Source organism: Podarcis tiliguerta (assembly GCF_965153285.1).
Source record: "Podarcis tiliguerta genome assembly, chromosome: 17".
In the NCBI taxonomy this organism is placed as follows: Eukaryota; Metazoa; Chordata; class Lepidosauria; order Squamata; family Lacertidae; genus Podarcis; species Podarcis tiliguerta.
Window position 1 is genome coordinate 39902962 of NC_139550.1, and position 18034 is coordinate 39920995.

At 44.4% G+C, this 18034-nt stretch overlaps 1 protein-coding gene across 4 annotated transcripts in view; it reads left to right on the forward strand.

Annotated features, from left to right (window-relative positions):
- Window positions 1–1392: 1392 nt before the first annotated feature.
- LOC310668095 (zona pellucida sperm-binding protein 2-like) overlaps window positions 1393–18034 on the forward strand; it is a 32537-nt gene continuing 15895 nt past the window's right edge. For 2 of the 4 annotated variants that reach the window (XM_083420977.1, XM_083420979.1), the window contains exons 1-12: window positions 1530–1649; window positions 3302–3360; window positions 5262–5354; window positions 5811–5935; window positions 7216–7362; window positions 8076–8171; window positions 8286–8453; window positions 9146–9242; window positions 10462–10685; window positions 14615–14768; window positions 15994–16205; window positions 16876–16993. In XM_083420977.1, the coding sequence (XP_083277103.1) occupies window positions 1624–1649; window positions 3302–3360; window positions 5262–5354; window positions 5811–5935; window positions 7216–7362; window positions 8076–8171; window positions 8286–8453; window positions 9146–9242; window positions 10462–10685; window positions 14615–14768; window positions 15994–16205; window positions 16876–16993 (1519 nt within the window). In that variant the 5' untranslated portion in view covers window positions 1530–1623. Of the gene's footprint in view, window positions 1650–3301; window positions 3361–5261; window positions 5355–5810; window positions 5936–7215; window positions 7363–8075; window positions 8172–8285; window positions 8454–9145; window positions 9243–10461; window positions 10686–14614; window positions 14769–15993; window positions 16206–16875; window positions 16994–18034 lie in introns of those variants that run through there. The other 2 variants (XM_083420976.1, XM_083420978.1) reach the window with 2 other exon arrangements.

The following is an 18034-nucleotide window of genomic DNA, read 5'->3' on the forward strand; positions in this document are numbered from 1 at the left end:
AAGGTCCCTTAAATTTTGGCTGCGATAAGAAATCAAGTCTTCAGGGTGACATGGGAATCCTGAGGAATCCTTTAGCAGTAACGGATTAATAGGGTTCTGCTCTTCAACAGTTGCATTAAGTGAAGACTGTGAGATATTCAGAGATTGTTCTTAGGTGCTGCAGTTTTTAAATGATGTGTACAGCCCCAGAAATGATTTCAGTGAAGGGTGGCCTAAAAAGGTCAAATGAAGAAGATGTATGATTCGAATGCAGTTGAAGGACTGGTTGGTGAAACGCTTGGAATTCTTTTCTGATTTGTTAGCTGAGGGTGAATATGGACAGGGCAGATTTCAGATAGAAATATTGGAAGGAAATTCAAAACTTTTATCAAAAATGTATAACCAATTGTTAGAATGGGATACTAAGGACGACGAGATAAAAGAAGTTATGGTGAAATGGGTGATAGACCTGGGATATAATTTGGAATATGATAGTTGGATAAAGCTCTGGAATAAAGATATGAAGTTTACAGCGTGTGTCGCACTAAGAGAAAACATGGAAAAAATGATGTACAGATGGTACAACCCCCCTGTGAAATTAGAAAAAAATTATAAGACTGGAGACAAAATGTGCTGGAAGTGCAAAAATAAGGAAGGAAGTTTCTACCACATGTGGTGGACCTGCGAAAAAATTAAAAAGTTTTGGGAGCTTGTTTATAATGAATTTTAAAAAATGTTCAAATACACTTTTGTTAAATAACCGGAAAACTTCCTTCTGGGGATGATTGGTAATGAAATTAAGAAAGAGGACCAGACTTTATTCCAGTATGCAACAACAGCTGCTAGAATATTAATAGCACAAAATTGGAAGTCAATTAGTATCCCAACGGTAAGAGATTGGCAATGTAAACTATTCGAATACTTAGAATTGGCAAAAATAACACAAAAAAATCAGAGATCAGAAAGAAACAAAGTTTATTAAGGAATGGAATAAATTCATAACATATATTGAAGCAGATTTAAAAAATCTAAAGATCACAGTAGGCTCAATATAACCCTCCGACGTGCAGAAGTCTTAAAGATAAACTGCGGAAAAAATCCTTCATTATATAACCCAAAACCGAGGTGGAGGGAAGTCAATCAGTTATATGTTGTTTTTGTTCTTTGGTTTTTTTCTATTTAGCTGTGTTGTTTGGTTTGTTTTTTGTTTGTGATGAATTTGTCTTGTGTGTATTGGTGTGTAATGAAAATTAATAAAGAGAATGTAAAAAAAAAATATATATGAATATGGACAGGGCAGGAAAGACAACAGGCAGCTGCTGGAGGAAGCTTGTGTTTTGAAATAAGCCCCCCCGCCTGCCCCCTGGGCCACAGGGAGGCGAAGCTGCGGCGCCCCCCTTGCTCGTGATTGCACTGGGGCAGCAGAAGGAGGACCGGGCAGCCACTCTCTCCCAGGCGGGGCTGCTGCCGGGGTGAAAACCGGGCCAGGTGGGACGGAGATGCTGCTGCCCGCGGGCTCCCCGCTAGGGCCGCCGCCCCCTCCTGCGGGCGGGGCAGCTGCTAATTGGGCGCAGCTGGGCGGGCGCGGAGCCCTTGAAAGGCGCGCGGGGCGGCGGGGCGGGGACGCGGTGCTAGTCCGGCAAGATGGGGAGCTGGAGCCCCGCGGCCAGGTGAGTCGGCGGGGGGGGGAGGGGGGTTCTTGTACTGGAATGAGCGGCCAGCAAGGTTTCCTGCGCGGGGGGCGCCCGGTGCAAACTCCCCTCCACGGATAAAGGAGGTTTCATGTTGAACCTACCAGCTGTAGGGCTGCCCCCAGGAGTCCCGTTGCCTTCCGCACCCCGCTGCTTCTGCTCGGGGAAGCCACGGCTAGTCGGTTCAGACAAACAGAAGCGTTTTTGTTAAAGCGAGACTCCCTGGCCGGGCATGCGATGCTATTATGTGCATCTGACTTCACTGGTTTTCTAGCTTGCTGTTTCTTAAAGTCGTCTTGATTTCTATGCTTTCACTAGGTTTTTCACTTATGGAAACTGTTCTGATATATTTGTGATTAAGCTGCAAATAACTCTTGCAGGTCAGGCGCTACATCCTCCATACACCTGTGGTCGCCAACCATCGCAGGGGCTCTGCCTTCTCTCCCTCTCCACTACTGGCAGCCTCTGGTGGCTGTCTCACCTTGCCTGGGCCACTGGCTAAGGCTCAGTCTTCTCTTGGGTGTGTGTAGCAACTGGGGTGTGGAGCGTGTCCTAGCCTGGAACACCTTAGGCTTCTCTACTCCACAGACTATGTTTTCCTCCCAGCCGGCTGCTCTTTTCACACTCCCCAACCCCGAGAGAAAGAGGAGACAGCCCATTGGGCATGCTCCAGATTAATAGAAAACTTTGTTAGCAAAGATGCCCAAGCATAGCTCAGTTGGTTAGACCATGGTGCTGATAACGCCAAGGTTGCAGGTTCGATCCCTGTATGGACCAGCTGCATATTCCTGCATTGCAGGGGGTGGGACTAGATGATCCTCAGGGTCCCTTCCAACTCTACAGTGCTATGCTATGAAAACTCTTCCAGATTTGGAAGCCATCTTGGGATTCATCTAGTCAATGCCCTCTGCTCAGTTCAGGAAACTTGCAGCTAGTATCCCTGGCAGTTGGTTGCCAAGCCTCTACTCAGTGCCAGATTTAGGGCAGTGCGGGTGGTTCCTTTGCACAGGACACCAAGCCAAGGAGACACACAAGAACAACACCAAAAGCAACCAAAAAAACCTTTGTTTATATGGGGACCAACTCAAAATTAGGCCGCAGCCAGACAGGCAATTGAGTTGCCACAATTATGATGTAGTGCACTTGAGAGCATGCACAGAGCATGTGAGAGCAAGGATGGCATGAAAATAATATTTAGGGGGGTGCCAGAATTTGCCCTCCCTCAGGGCGCCATATTACCAAAGTCTGCCTCTGCTGTGCTTAAGTACTTCCAGCAAAGGAGATGTTGCCATCTTATGAAAGATGTTGAATGGCTCTTGCTGTTAAGCAACATCTCCAAACATGTAGCTGAAATCTGTTCCCTTGCTACTTCTGCGCCTATAGTTTTGCTTCTACCCTTCTGGAGCAACAGTAAAGATGCAGAACCATATTTGGTGTTATCTCCCTTTAGCTCCCCCACTCTTGTTCCGTGTTTTGCCAGGTTTCTAATAGCTGAGGCAGTTTAAGATTAAATTACAAGAAAAGAAAAGAAAATAGTGACAGTCTGGGAGCAACCTAGGAAAGGCTGGCCTCCCTCTGCCTCCCTCTGCTTGCATGCAGCGTCAACCATTCTTCCGTGATTCTCTTTTCAGGTTGCTGCTTCTTGGCTTTCTGGCTCCTGGAGTGTGCTTTCAATTTGTTCCTGTAACAGGTAAAAACCACTTGGCTACGTGAATATAATGCCTAATGTGTTTTTCAAAGCTTTTGCATGCCCTTGATTTCCTTCTTGTTGCGAACCGTCTGTTAATAGGGAAGGAAGAAGGGTACCTCATTTTCCTCTTTAAAGAAGGTGTGTCCCACTCTTGAACTGCTTATTCATGCAAAGTAAACAGGACAGGAGTTGGCGGCTCGGTCCTTTTCCAGGCGTCTGTCTGCCATGGAGTGGATGATCATAATACTTGCAGCTCCTGTCATGGGTTGGCCAAGATTTGGCAGTTGCTGGGTGAGCCCAGACCCATTGAGAGCCACCCAGCTGGAGGCAATGCTACTCTTTGCACTTGGGACACTAGCATACTCTAAGTTAGCATATACAGTGGTACCTCGGGTTACATACGCTTCAGGTTACAGACTCCGCAAACCCAGAAATAGTACCTCGGGTTAAGAACTTTGCTTCAGGACGAGAACAGAAATCGCGAGGCAGCGGCGCAGCGGCAGCAGGAGGCCCCATTAGCTAAAGTGGTGCTTCAGGTTAAGAACGGACCTCCAGAACGAATTAAGTACTTAACCCGAGGTACCACTGTACTGCTTGCTAACATCTGACTTATTGAGGCCCTGAGAGCAATGCAGAAAAGAGTACATCATGAATAAATACACCATCTGCTGCCACAAGGGACCTGAGTACATTTAATTCAGTGAGTTTTTGCCCACCAAAATTTACAATGAGAACCTGTGGCCCTCTGCATGTTGCTTGACCACAACCCCCATCATCCCTGACACTGGCCATGCTGGCTGCACCTTGTTAGTGGGTGGAATCCAACTTCCAGAGGATGGCAGGTTCTCCACTGCTGGCTCAGGGCATATTTTTAGTCTTGAAGACTTGCGCTGAAGATAAGTCTACTGATTGCTGTAGAAGCAAAGGATGCAAGTCCTTAAGAATCGATCTGTTCCCTCTTTATGTGGCACACTTAACTGAACTTCTACAATGTTTCCACTCCTCCCCCCCCCCCCCATCCTACTTAACTGGCTGCATTTCTTTTTCTTCCCCTGCCCATTTGCTAAATAGCCCCTGCAGCCTGGCTCCTTTTGCCCCCCTCCTCAAATAGCGAGACCAGCATTTCTCAAACTTGGGTCTCCAGCTGTTTTTGGACTACAGCTCCCATCTTCCCTAGCTAGCAAGACCAGTAGTCAGGGATTACTGTACTTCACAAAAATGGATCTAGTGCTGATCCTGCTTTCAGTCTTCCCACAAGAGGAGGAAACTCAGTGGGTGCATTATATATGGTGGGAGAGCCCTGGAGCTGCTGTGTAAAAAGACTAGGCAATCTTCCACCCAGTTCATGTGGCCAGGGAGAAGGAAAACTGAAGTTCACAGGGCGGGCAACACAGAAGTCAACCCTAGGAGCAAATCAGTTTCCTATCTTGGCTCTTTGTCTTGGAGAAAGAGTCCGTGCTGGTCCTTCTGGAGTAGACATTCTGGAAACCCTTTGGAATGTCATTGTCAACCTGGGGCATAAAACACAGCTGTGAACAGATGGAGGTAAAGAAAGACTTATTGAAGAACAGCAACATGAAAACAAGATTTGGCTGTCAGTAAGTGGGCTACTGTTAGATGCCGCTGGAGGGAATTAGGGCTGCCACCTTTTAACTCCCCTCTGGCTGTTCCTCTTCGTTCTTGTTTAGAGGGTGCAGTCGTAGGATAGAGGGCAAGGGAAGGGAAATGAGGAGCAAGCCCGTATAGATGTGTTGAGCATCCCCAAGAGGCTCAACCTGATACTGGGACCATGGCTTGTGAACCATTTAGGAGTTTTGCTCCTATGTTGACTTGAGCCTGATAGAAGGTCGGTGCCCAGTTTGCTAACAACTTTGATTTTTTGTTATCTCCTTGCCCTTCAGATCAGGTTAACGTGCAGTGTCTAGGCAGCCTTGCCCGACTCCGATTGAGGTCAGCCTATTTCCAAAACAAGTACATCAGCTTTGCTGCCATTGGTGAGTTCAGTTTCTTTTCCTGCTTTTGATGAAGAGAAGACTTGGGCGTTGTTCTACATGTAACATTCTTTCTTTCACCTTTGGAGAGAGGGGTGCATGGGTCCCACATGTGCGCCTTAACCAGGTTCTGGCCAGTGGCCAGATGTTTGCTTTGCTTCACTGGCTTGAGACAACCTCTCCAGAGATGCATTGGCTGATATCATCACTGAGGGTTGCAAGACTGTTTCCTGGTGCATGATGACTCTTGTTAGCATGCAAAGCCCACCTGGCCAACTATCGAGTATCTGGTGCCACAGGCTGTAGGTGCCTCTTGTCCCACAGTCAGATGTTTGCAGCAGGGTCTCAATGAGGTATGTTAAAGAATGAAATATTAATGCACACAATGCTGTTGTGGGTAACTATTCTGAAGCGATTTCCCTTTACCTCATCTAATGATCTACATTCTTGTCCTTCCAGACCAGTTTGGCAGGCCCTGGCCTATAGACGAGGTCCAGTCAGCAAAATGTGGATACACCATTTCCCAAGACGTTTGGGGGAATATAGAGCTCCGTGCCTCGCTGCTTGGCTGTTATACTCTGATGGTGGGATATAGGGCTAAGCTGTATGCTGCAGGGATTGTGTGTGGGAAGCTGTCTTAATCCTCAAAACAAACTGTTTTGCACAGCGGTGAGGAGCCGCCAACATAATGAGGCCTGGCGTGGGTCCCAGTTTGGCCTGTGAGGTGATTCCACCACAAAACACACCCACTTGCCCCCATGCCTGATGTCATCTATGATGTCATGTGTAGACATAGTCCAAAAGGAACAGCTGGGTCCTTAAAGCCATTTCCCCCATTGTTCCTTTGCAAATGGAGTTCCTTGATACTGCTGACTGACGCTGACAGGAAGGCCCACTGGGATGGGCCGCACTAGGGCATTCTCCATTGGCTCTTGAGGCAGAGTGGATTGAAGCCTAGGCAATTCTGACAGTCTGTGAGAGACTTGGGGACGTTTCAGATCAAAAGGGCAAGGCACTATGAAGCACTGAGGCCTTAATTTACCATTCAGATGGCCCAGAGCATGCAGGACTACCTCCCGCCAGAGCTGTGCTATCTGCTTGCTCTGACCAAAGCGGCTGAACCTGTGTGATGGCCTTTGAATTCTGCATCTGAGTCTGTGCAGTGCCTGGAACCCATAAGTCTTCCTGATGGGAGTGAAAGTTATGGGCAGAAGTATGTGCTTAAGCATGGAGACTGCTAGAAGAAGGTGACGGAGTTGGGAAATAAGGCAGTCACTGTTCCTGGTCTTGGGAGCATCTTAAAGTTGGATCTGCATGCAATGCCCTGTAGCTTCCCTGAGGACTAGCAATTTAAAACAACCAGGAGAACACAAAGAATACAAACAAGGGTGCCATCTAGGGAGGGGAGTCATTGTATTATGTTTCAGACCACCTATGGTTAGTCCTCAGGAACACCTCGATATCTAGTTATTCCACTAGGTGTACGAAGCTAAGCACAGCTAACTGAAAGCAGGTGCTTTTTAATCTCTTAACATTTGAAAATATCCACAAATAAATGTTGTGTCAAGTTCATTTTAGTAGGCATTTCGTAATGCAGTGTCTATAAATTCCTTCAGCCGCTTTCCTTTTAAACACCCTTGGAAACATATGCCAGTCCTTGACCTGCCCCAAACACTGTCTTGTGCCTAGGGCCTGTCTCTCCAGCCAAACTGACAACTTTCCCTCTTGCATAATTGCTGGACTGCAGACATTCTAGCAGCTTTGTTCTCTGAGCAGCTGGAATGTTTGTTACATATTTAATCCAGCTCATCCACGCTTCCACCACCGCAAGCATAACTGTTGGTCCTCTTCTTCCCACATTCAGGATGGCCAGCACTTCACTTTGAACATCCAGATAACGGCAGCGACAGACCCTGGGATGCAGCATGCGGTGGTGCTTAACGTTCCAGTGAGCTGCTCATATGGCCCGTGGCAGCCTCGAGAAATAGTCTGTGAGGCAAACTATATGGAGGTAAATTTTTATATTAGGGAGCCAAGCAGCATTTTGAAATGCATGAGAGGCGTACCTTGAGATCTGCTGCCGCCTTTCAAGAAGCCAAGTCTCTGAGCGTGAAGACTTTCACTTCCTAGAGCAGGAGGTTGCAGACACAGTGTACAGATTCCCCCAATGAACCGTGGCACTGTAGTTCTTTTTTTTTAAGGTGATAGGAATTGTAGCTCTGTGAGGGGTAAACTACAGTTCCCAGGATTCTTTGGGGGAAACCATGTGCTTTGAATGTATGGAGTGTACACAGCCTGTATTTACAGGTGTACACTAAAATGCTCTTGAACCTCTCTGACTCTGCTTATGTCATGTGTGAAAGTTGATCTGGGGGTAGAATGTGGAGGAAAAATTGTGTGTTCCAGATGCACATGGGGAGAGGTGGGTGGCAGGCTTAAAGGTTAGAAACAAATATGAGATGCCAAAAATAATTTGAGGTATACACTTCAAAGGCCAGGAGCCTTGCTCCTTGATTTCATGTCGGTTGCCAGAAGAAGCAAAAATGTTTAGTTGGCAAATCCTAATTGCAAAGTGTGTGTGTGTGTGTGTGTGTGTGTGTGAGAGAGAGAGAGAGAGAGAGAGAGAGAGAGAGAGAGAGACTCGGATAAGGCACGTGGGAGATCCTGTACAGAGAGTAGCTGTGAAGTCTCTCCCAATTACAATGTCCCCTTTCCCCACTCAAGGTCTCTGTAAGAAGGAACGTACCACCAATCCCAGATGGCTTTCTTCAAGATCAACCTGCAGGTCCCCCTGAGGACTGGGCTGCTGCCTTTCCGGAGGTATCTCTCTCCTTTGCCACAACTGAGAAAGAACTGGGGGGGCAGCAGACTTCCCTATGGGAGGTTATTTTAAAACTCTGAAATTATTTCTTCCCTCTCCTCCCTCCCCCATAGGCTGTCGCAGGGGCCTCCTCCATCTGGCAAATCGTCTTTCACATGGATGCCAGGAGGAAGGCTATGCGGGTGGAAGAAGCTCATGCTGCTGGCTATGGAGTCAACACCACAGACACGAGGATCGTGCTCAGGGCTCCCTACAATGCCACTGAGGCTCAGAAGGTGGAGGTAAGTGCATACCCCCCCCCCCAAAAAAAATAAGGAGGTGCATGTCAGAAGGAAACAGCAAGAGCTTGAATGGTTTGTAGAATTAAGAGTTGTATTTTTGTGTGTGTGTCTTTACACTGCTTTGATGGCCTCAAGCTGTAAAGCAACTTATAAAATTGTAAAGTAAAAACAGAACTTGCATAAGATAAATTTTGCACATATATTTACCTTGATCCCTTCAGCATGGAGCATTCCTGGCATGGCCAGGGACACCTGTGTCTTTTTGAGCTTGGAAAATGTGCACTTTAGTAATGAGAAATGTAGTGGGTGGGTAGCATGTAGTCAGCAGAATGCCTTGACTAGGAAGTCTCTCCGAGTGTTAGATGATATCTTTCTGCAACTGAAGTAGAAAAGTGGGAATAGTACTAATGACGGTGATGGAAGGTAGACCCTTGACCAGGGCTTTATGTAGACTCATTACAGTATCTGTACTAACTTGGCATGAATGGATTTGAACTGAGCAACAAGAGGTGCTGAACTATTTGGCCAACATAAATGATGCAAACTAAGCGCAATTTGAATGGCATGTGCCTAATTCTGCAGTGCCATTGAAAATAACTCTGCTCTTGCTAGTTCATGGGAAAAGGGACTGAGCTGTGAGGCACTGAAACATGGCAAATGACAGAGATAGGAGCTGCTGCTTCTGTTTTCAGGTCAATGGGATTCCCTTCTCCTCTGTGAGGTCCAGCACCTACTACAAGCAGCGCTGGATGCTCCTAATGGTGGACACAGCAGTGACCTGCCCTATAGGTATGTAAGCAAGGGGATCTGTCTTTTGAGCTGTTGACCCCTTAAGCCCACAAGAGTTTCCATGCTTTGGATTCCCTCCTTGATGGGAATTCAAAACAGTTGCATTGAAAGGTGAACCTACCTTCTTCACATCTTCTGAAACAATATGAAAACAAACACAGCTATACTAAAAAAATTGCTTCTCTGAATTTTGCAGTACAGTTCTTCAGACAAGTAAGGTGTACAGCATTGCTTATACTGGGGATAAAGTGTGTATAAACATTCATATTAGTGAAAATTGGGGGGGGGGGGGGACGACTCACTGCCAGAACTCACTGGAACTCAGTTGAAGCTCTACTCAGGTTGGTGCCATTGCAATTGTACAAGAACAAGGTGAATGCTGAACGATTTTCATGTGGACTTAGCCTTTCCCTTTTTTATCTTTTGCAAACTAATGTTGAGAACTAAATTTGAGGTTAGAAAAACGAGAAACAAAGGACTTATTCACACCTTCCCTCCACTCTTTCCAGGCACAGTCTGTAATTTAAAGCTCTGTGTCTGAGTGCCCCCCTTTCTTTTTTTGTTCTGGAGGTTTCCCTGTGAAAACCCAATCATAAAGCTCAGTCAGATCAAATGGTCAATCTGCAGAAAATCAGAACTGACATTTGCTTGAATTCAGCTTTAAATAGTGGGTTTTTGCGGGGGGGGGGGGAGAGAGAGCTCTTGGACATGGAGTATTGAAGCAAGGACCTCTGCCAGACTTTAGAAAGAGCAAAAGGGCAAAAGGCAAGTAAGTGGATTCAGCCCCAAGAGGAGCCCAAACTGGCATGTTCCTCCATCCACAGACAAACTGTTTGCTTAACATTCATCCTGGTTTGCTTGCACAAAAAGCTTATGTGGAGGTTAGATTACATGCCGTCTCTGTCATTCTGATTTGTTTGCTGGGTAGTTACTTGCCAATGAGCATCCAACCTGCATTCATTCCAATTTGCTTGCAGTATGTCTTCCTGTTGCTCATTCATCCATCCCACACTTCAGTGCCTTTCTCTGTCACTTTCCGACCCTCAAAGAGCCCGTTTCTTTTTCAAAGTGGTTTTGTTGTGCTGGGGCAACAGAACCCTTTAAGCCACTAACTGGAAAGTCTAAACTTCTGGAATGGGCTTCAGTCTCTCCCACAAAAGAGTGACCATCTGGAGACTCCCTAATCTTCCCTCTCTCCCTCCTCACTCCCCTCTGCCAGATGGTGTGTACTACTCGAAGGAAACAATTACCTGGACTATTCCCAAGAGCATCCCTCCTCTCCTGGTTGGAGCTGGCATTGTCAAGGAGCTGCAAGTGGACATGGGGGTCAACCTGGACAAACTGTCTACACAAGACATCAGAAGTTGGGGATACTCACTGGCTAGTGACAAGGATGCTATTGTACTAAAGATGCCCATTGGTGCACCGGGTGGTAAATACAAGGTGGGTACGGATGTTGTTCCTGGATGCTTTAGATAATTCAATGGTCTAGCACAAAGTGTTTTTGAATGGGGAGTAATTTGTTAAGTGGCAGGGAGGCAAATGGATGGCCATGCGTTGCTTCACTCCTAAACTATGTACTCTACAAGAGGGGTGGGCAGAAGGTGGATTGGGATCTACTGGTAGTTTCTGGATTGTTTGTAATGGCTCAGCAGGGGGTTGTCTCACAAGGCATATTCATACAAGGTGTTGATGCCTATATGGGCCATTTTTTTTGTGTGCGCGCCATTGTCAACATAGGAGTGCTTTCCATTTTATGCCTCCAAAATCTCAATATTTCTTGTTCATGCCTAGATGGGCTCAGTTCACACTCTGTGCTGCCCCTTTCCCACAATTAGTTCTTCCAACCCCTCTCCCTGCAGGTCAGGAAACCTGGGGTCCATTGTGGCCATGACAGCAGGTATTTGTTTACCAGTATGCATGCACCTTCATAGTGGAATTGTGCAACAATTTTCCATCAAAGCCAAATTTGAAGCATGACTTTTTTATTTTTTAAAAAAAGAAATACAAGTTTTTCAGTCTATCAGATTTGCACAAAAGAGCAAGTCAAAAGAGAGATGTGTGTGTTGTGCCACACAAGGGCAAAGAATGACCAGGCAGGGAGGAGCATGGGTGTCTCTGATCATTGACTTAAAAGTTTTGGGGTGGAATCAATGGGGCCATGCAAGCACTGTGCTTGAATAAAAGGATGTTGCTCTCGTTTCTGAGAGAGAGAAGGTCCTACTTTGTCTTGTTGGGAAAGATCTTCCTTTCTTTTTTTCTGTACATGCAAGGGCAAATATTATTATTGTTATTGTTATTATTATTAAGATTTTCCAACAAAATTTTCACATACTGTATTTTCCGGCGTATAAGACGACTGGGCGTATAAGATGCCCCCCCCCAACTTTTCCAGTTAAAATATAGAGTTTGGGATATACTCGCTGTATAAGACTACCTCTCTTCCAACGCACACCAAATAAAAATTTAAAAAACCAGTCTCCAGTCCAGCTTGGAAATCCGCTCCACTTCCCAGTGGCCGGGAGCTTCTGGGGCCAATTTTCAAGCATATTTCTGCTTTATCTAGAGAGCTTGGTGTCCTCTGATTTAATTTGCTGTCGTTTTATCCTTTGGTGGGGAGTTGCTGCAGGAACTCCTGCTGTAGCCAGAGTATAAGACGACCCCCGACTTTTGAGAAGATTTTCCTGGTTTAAAAAGTAGTCTTATACGCCAGAAAATGCAGTAATCAATACTAAAAACAAACACAAATTACATCTTATATTTTCTATTATCCCCCCCTCAACTTCCCCCAACTTCCCTTTCTGGTTTATCACATATTCATTTCTTCTGCCTATAATTTTATGTACCTTATATATTGAAATTGAAATTATACCTTATTAACATTTTCTTAACATTTTACCCTCATATTTATATTTTCTGCTTATATTGATTAATTGTAGGTGTCTTAATCAAATCCTGCAAGTGAGTCCATTTCAGTGCATTGTTTCTGTATATACATCATAAAAGATTCCTAATCTTTCTTGAAATAATTATTGTCCTTATCTTTAAGTCTCTCCGTCAGCTTTACCATTTCAGCATATTCCATCAATTTTTCTTGCCATTGTTCTTTTGTTAGTATTTCATCACTTTTCCATCTTTGAGCTAATAAAATTCTGGCTGCTGTAGTCACATACATTAATAATTTTTTCTTGTCTTTTGGTAAATCTTGACCTAAAATACCTAATAGAAAAGCTTCTGGTTTTTTAACTAATGTTATCTTAAACATTCTTTTCATTTCATTATAAATCAAATCCCAATAATTTTTAATTGTTTTACAATTCCACCACATAGGGAAAAGGTACCTTCCTTTTCTTTACATTTTCAGCACTTGTTAGAGCTTGTTCTAAATATTTTTGCCATTTTTACCAGTTATATACCATCTGTACATCATTTTCATATAATTCTTTTAGTAATATACAATCATTAAATTTTAACTTAATTTTCCATAAAAATATTATTTTTAATACATCTGTTTGTGCTAGAGCAGCTCTGCAAAAAAGAAGAAAGAAGCTGATTTTTAAATTTCAAAAAAATAACCACGCAGAATACATTTTTTCCTTTGGGACAGAAACCAAATGGGAGTAAGGAGTATAGTGCACAGATGACCCCCAGTGAAATGGCACCACACATATAAAAAACCCCTAACATGCCCAAACAGTGCACATGTGTTTGTCCACCATTGGGTAACATGCACATTTATATTAGCTAGACTGTCCTTATTGGATTATCCTCAGATTTGAAAATCCAGATGTAATATGAGGAAGTGCAGGCTAAGGTTCAAGGAGGAGGCGGTCATGTGGATGAGACTCAGCTGCTTCAAATCCACATTAAACTCCTGTGTGGGTGATTCTGCAATTGCCTGCTGACAGCAGTCACTAAAAGGCTTTCTTCCATGAAGCAGGCTGCTGAGAGAGAGGGGGGAAATCAGTAGTGGATTTTTGTCTGTGAAAATATTGAGTGTGGTTCTGGAATTAGATTACTCCTTGGCACGGAGCATGTGCTTGGGGCCACCCCACTCCTGAATTCTAGAAAGTGAATGTTGCCCTTCTCTATCCTCAGACACTGAGCTCATCTACACTTCCACTTGTTTCGCTGCTTTCACCCAGGAAAACCCGCCGGAGCAAATATCAGTTAGAATCATAGAATCATAGAGTTGGAAGAGACCACAAGGGCCATCGAGTCCAACCCCCTGCCAAGCAGGAAACACCATCAGAGCACTCCTGACATATGGTTGTCAAGCCTCTGCTTAAAGACCTCCAAAGAAGGAGACTCCACCACACTCCTTGGCAGCAAATTCCACTGTCGAACAGCTCTTACTGTCAGGAAGTTCTTCCTAATGTTTAGGTGGAATCTTCTTTCTTGTAGTTTGGATCCATTGCTCCGTGTCCGCTTCTCTGGAGCAGCAGAAAACAACCTTTCTCCCTCCTCTATGTGACATCCTTTTATATATTTGAACATGGCTATCATATCACCCCTTAACCTCCTCTTCTCCAGGCTAAACATGCCCAGCTCCCTTAGACGTTCCTCATAAGGCACCGTTTCCAGGCCTTTGACCATTTTGATTGACCTCCTCTGGACACCTTCCAGTTTGTCAGTGTCCTTCTTGAACTGTGGTGCCCAGAACTGGACACAGTACTCCAGGTGAGGTCTGACCAGAGCAGAATACAGTGGCACTATTACTTCCCTTGATCTAGATGCTATACTCCTATTGATGCAGCCCAGAATTGCATTGGCTTTTTTAGCTGCCGCATCACACTGTTGGCTCATGTCAAGTTTGTGGTCAACCAAGACTCCTACATCCTTTTCACATGTACTGCTCTCAAGCCAGGTGTCACCCATCTTGTATTTGTGCCTCTCATTTTTTTTGCCCAAGGTTAGGTTTTCTACAGATTGATGTTTGCTCCACTTCAGCACTAGGGAGCGGGTTTCCCCCAGGAAAGCAGCGGGACAAACTGAGGACTGCTTGGAGCTGTGATTTCTTGGCATGGGATAAGCAGCCATGTGGACAAGCCCACTGTTTCGCACTTGGCTTTGGTTGGCAGAGCTCTAGAAAAGAGTTATAGAAAAAAACAATGTAGATATGCTCACTCCTGCTGTACAAAATGGTCTTAATGGCACTTTCTTACAAAATGAGGGAGATGAAATGTGTCAAGTGTACACCTGTATTAGAAATCCTTAACAAATCTTAAAGTCCAGAGCCCATGTTTTGGGATTGAAATAGCAACAAGGTGGGAACCTGGGAGACAAGGTTCTGTCACACATCCTGTCACAACATGGCTTGTATTAACATTAGGTCCCTTTAACGATGTCTACTTGTTTATTTCTTGCTCCAGACCTATGTGATTGATGGGAAACCAATGATTACCTACAAAATCGCCCCTTATGTAGAGCATCTGTGGGAAGATGACAAGAGGGGTATTACGAAACATACCATCCTGAAGGATATTAGCACCCCTCTGCAACTTGTGCCGGTCATAGTTACAGATTGTGAGTGTTCATTGTAAATAATAGTTCTATAAAGTTGTTGAAACATTGGTGATGGCTGCTTCACAGACAACTGTGTGTGCTAGTAGATGCCTTAGAATCATAGAATCATAGAGTTGGAAGAGACCACAAGGGTCATCGAGTCCAACCCCCTGCCAAGCAGGAAACACCATCAGAGCACTCCTGACATATGGCTGTCTATGCCTTCTATTCTAGCAAGATCAAATTGTTCTTAACTCTTCAGTGGGAGAGTTAGAGATGGCATCATACTCTTGGTCAAAGAGTACACTGGCTTACAATGTTCGTCTTGAGCACAGGAACCACTTCACTATTGCTGTGTGTGTGTGTATGTGTGTCTATGTCTATATGTCTATTCTTGATCCTTCAATTCAGGGAAGAGCTTGTCGCTCCATGGTAGAGCCTTTACACTGAATGCAGACATTTCCAGGTTCAATCCCTGGCGCTTCTGGGTAGGGCTGGATGAGAATCCTGTCTGAAAACCTGAGGAGCTGATGCCAGTCAGTGTACACATTACTAAGCTTGATGGACCAATGATCTTACTTGGTATAAGACAGCTTCCTCAGTCCCCCCTTCTAAATGGGTCCTCCCCACCTGCACTGAAGAGCTGTAGCTCAGGGGCAGAGCACATACATTGCCAAAGGTCCCAGGTTGAAATGTTAGCATCTCCAGGTAGGACTGGACATGACTTGTATATGAAACCCTGGAGAGCCTCTGCCAGTCAGTACAGGGCTAGATGGTCCAATTATTGGATTCCATTTTCTTTGTTGGAGGCTAGCTGATTTGGTGCCTTCAGATGCTGCTGGACTCCCCTCAGCCCGCCAGTGGTCAGGGATGCCAGGAGTTGCCAACCCACCACATCTGGACAGCCACAGGTTGACCACCCTTGGTCTTTGTTTTTGAAGGAAGAACATTGGATTGGTGAAGGAATAAACAAATAAGCAAACATGTTCTGTGGGAAGGATGAGCTTTGTTAAATAGGAAACTTGTCTAGCTTACTATGGTCCTGAAAATGTCTGCAAAATGGCAACCTTGAAGGATTTATAGAAAGGAGAAGCATCATATACTTGTGGGGGCTTGTTGACAGAACAACTGAGGAAATCCATTAGAGAGCAAATTTAACTCGTAAGCCTGATGAGCAAAATTGATATGGGGAACTGGCCTAGAAAAAGGTTTTGTTTTACAAAAACTATTTCTCTTCTCCATACAGATACTAATGCCAGTCTCCAGCTCTTCAATGCAACAGTTGGCACCTTCCTGCCAGATGTAGTGCTGGTCAGCATTACTGTGGATGCTTCAGGGCCCTTGCCACTACCTGAGGCTGAGAAGAAGGGCTATAAGATCTATGAAGCTAAGTATTCCAATGGAAGTCGGGGCTATGTGGTACAAGTCCCCTTTGATGCCCCTGGAGTTGGAAGGGAGGTGAGTGCTGCCACCAACCAAGCCTAGTCTGTGGGCTCTTGGAGGGGAGTGTATTGCAGTTGTAAGGGGCAAAGCATAGAGAGTGGAAGTGCTGGTAGTCCTGCTGACTGGGGAACTTCAGAGTTGACATTTAAATAACACTTAAGCACTTGTAGATACATCAACTATCCATCCTTAAATCATCTGAGCTAGGAAAACAAATTTTGGCATGACATCCTTGGAGAAAGGTCTAACTCAAAAGAATATACTTGAAACATGGAGCTTCTTTCGTCTAATTCTTTCCAGGAGGTTGCATCTCTTCCCCCCTGTATCCTATAACTGAATTGAGACTTGGTAAGGGATGGTGCTTGTTTATGCCTCTGGAGCTGCCAAGTTGCCTCTCACTCCAAATGTGTCCCTGCAGTCAATAGCTGATGGGATGGAATATATGGATACCTTCTCTCTGGAGCATATTAAAACTAAAAACACTGCAAGGGTATGAAATCTAGTAGGCCACAATGCATGGTTTGTAGGTTAAAGTGTAGGTGCCTATCATGCCTCGCTTTCATGAGCACAACAGAGCCTCCTTCCCTTGAGAGCTGTTACTCTCTAAATGATGGTGATATAATAACAAAGGTTTGTCATGATGCTGAATAACCAGAGCTCACCTCCGCTCAAATTATCTTCCCAGTATGTACCAGATAACATCAGAAACTACACTACAAACCCCATATTGGGATTCAGTGTGATTCCTCAGGGAGACACCTTTGATGTCCCTGTTCCTCTGGCAGCCCTGGTCCAGGATGCAGGTGAGTCGGTTGGAACCAACATTCTTATCACTTTCCATTTTGGATTCAAGAATCGGTTAGTGGAAATGGTGAGCTTAACTTTTGTTGCTGAAGGTTAAATATTGGGGAGATGTACCTATTACCTATTGTTCAATTTGAAGTGGCATCTAGGATTTCACCAGGGTCAGGGTGGGTACTTCTGGTTTTTTTTTTAATAATATTTTTATTAAGGTTTTTACATAAAAAGAAAAATCAACAAAAAAATACAAAAATACAAAACGACAAAAAGAACAACACAAAAAAGAGAAAAAGAAGAACAAATAAAAACAATTCCATTTTCATAATATTCCTTGCATTTACTTATTTCCCAGACTTCCCCACACCTCCCTTCACTGTATTCCAGTTCATATATTTGATCAGCAAATCCCTTCCCTCTATCTTACCTAATCTTTATCTTGATCTTAATATCTTAATATATCTTAATCTCCTTAATATCTTAAGAAATTAAGCCTTTTAATTTTACACCTTTTAACCTTTGAATTTTCTGTACTCCTTCACCACTTTATTACTAATAACCTTTTACGTTCAATCCGATGTCATTCTAACATTCATTAATCTTATAATATTTCTGTAGATAGTCTTTAAATTTCTTCCAATCTTCTTCCACCGTCTCCTCTCCCTGGTCTCTGATTCTGCCGGTCATTTCTGCCAATTCCATGTAGTCCATCACCTTCATCTGCCATTCTTCCAGAGTGGGTAGTTCTTGTGTCTTCCAATACTGCGCGATAAGTATTCTTGCTGCTGTTGTGGCATACATAAAGAAAGTTCTATCCTTCTTTCGCACCTGTTGGCCGACCATGCCCAGGAGAAAGGCCGCTGGTTTCTTCGGGAAGGTGTATTTAAGCACCTTTTTCATTGAAAAAGGTGCTTAAAAAAGGTACTTTTATAAAAAGGTGCTTTTATAATGAATAAATCATTTCCCAGAAGGTCTTAATCCTTGGGCACGTCCACCAAAGGTGAAAAAATGTACCTTCAGTTTCTTTACATTTCCAACATTTGTTA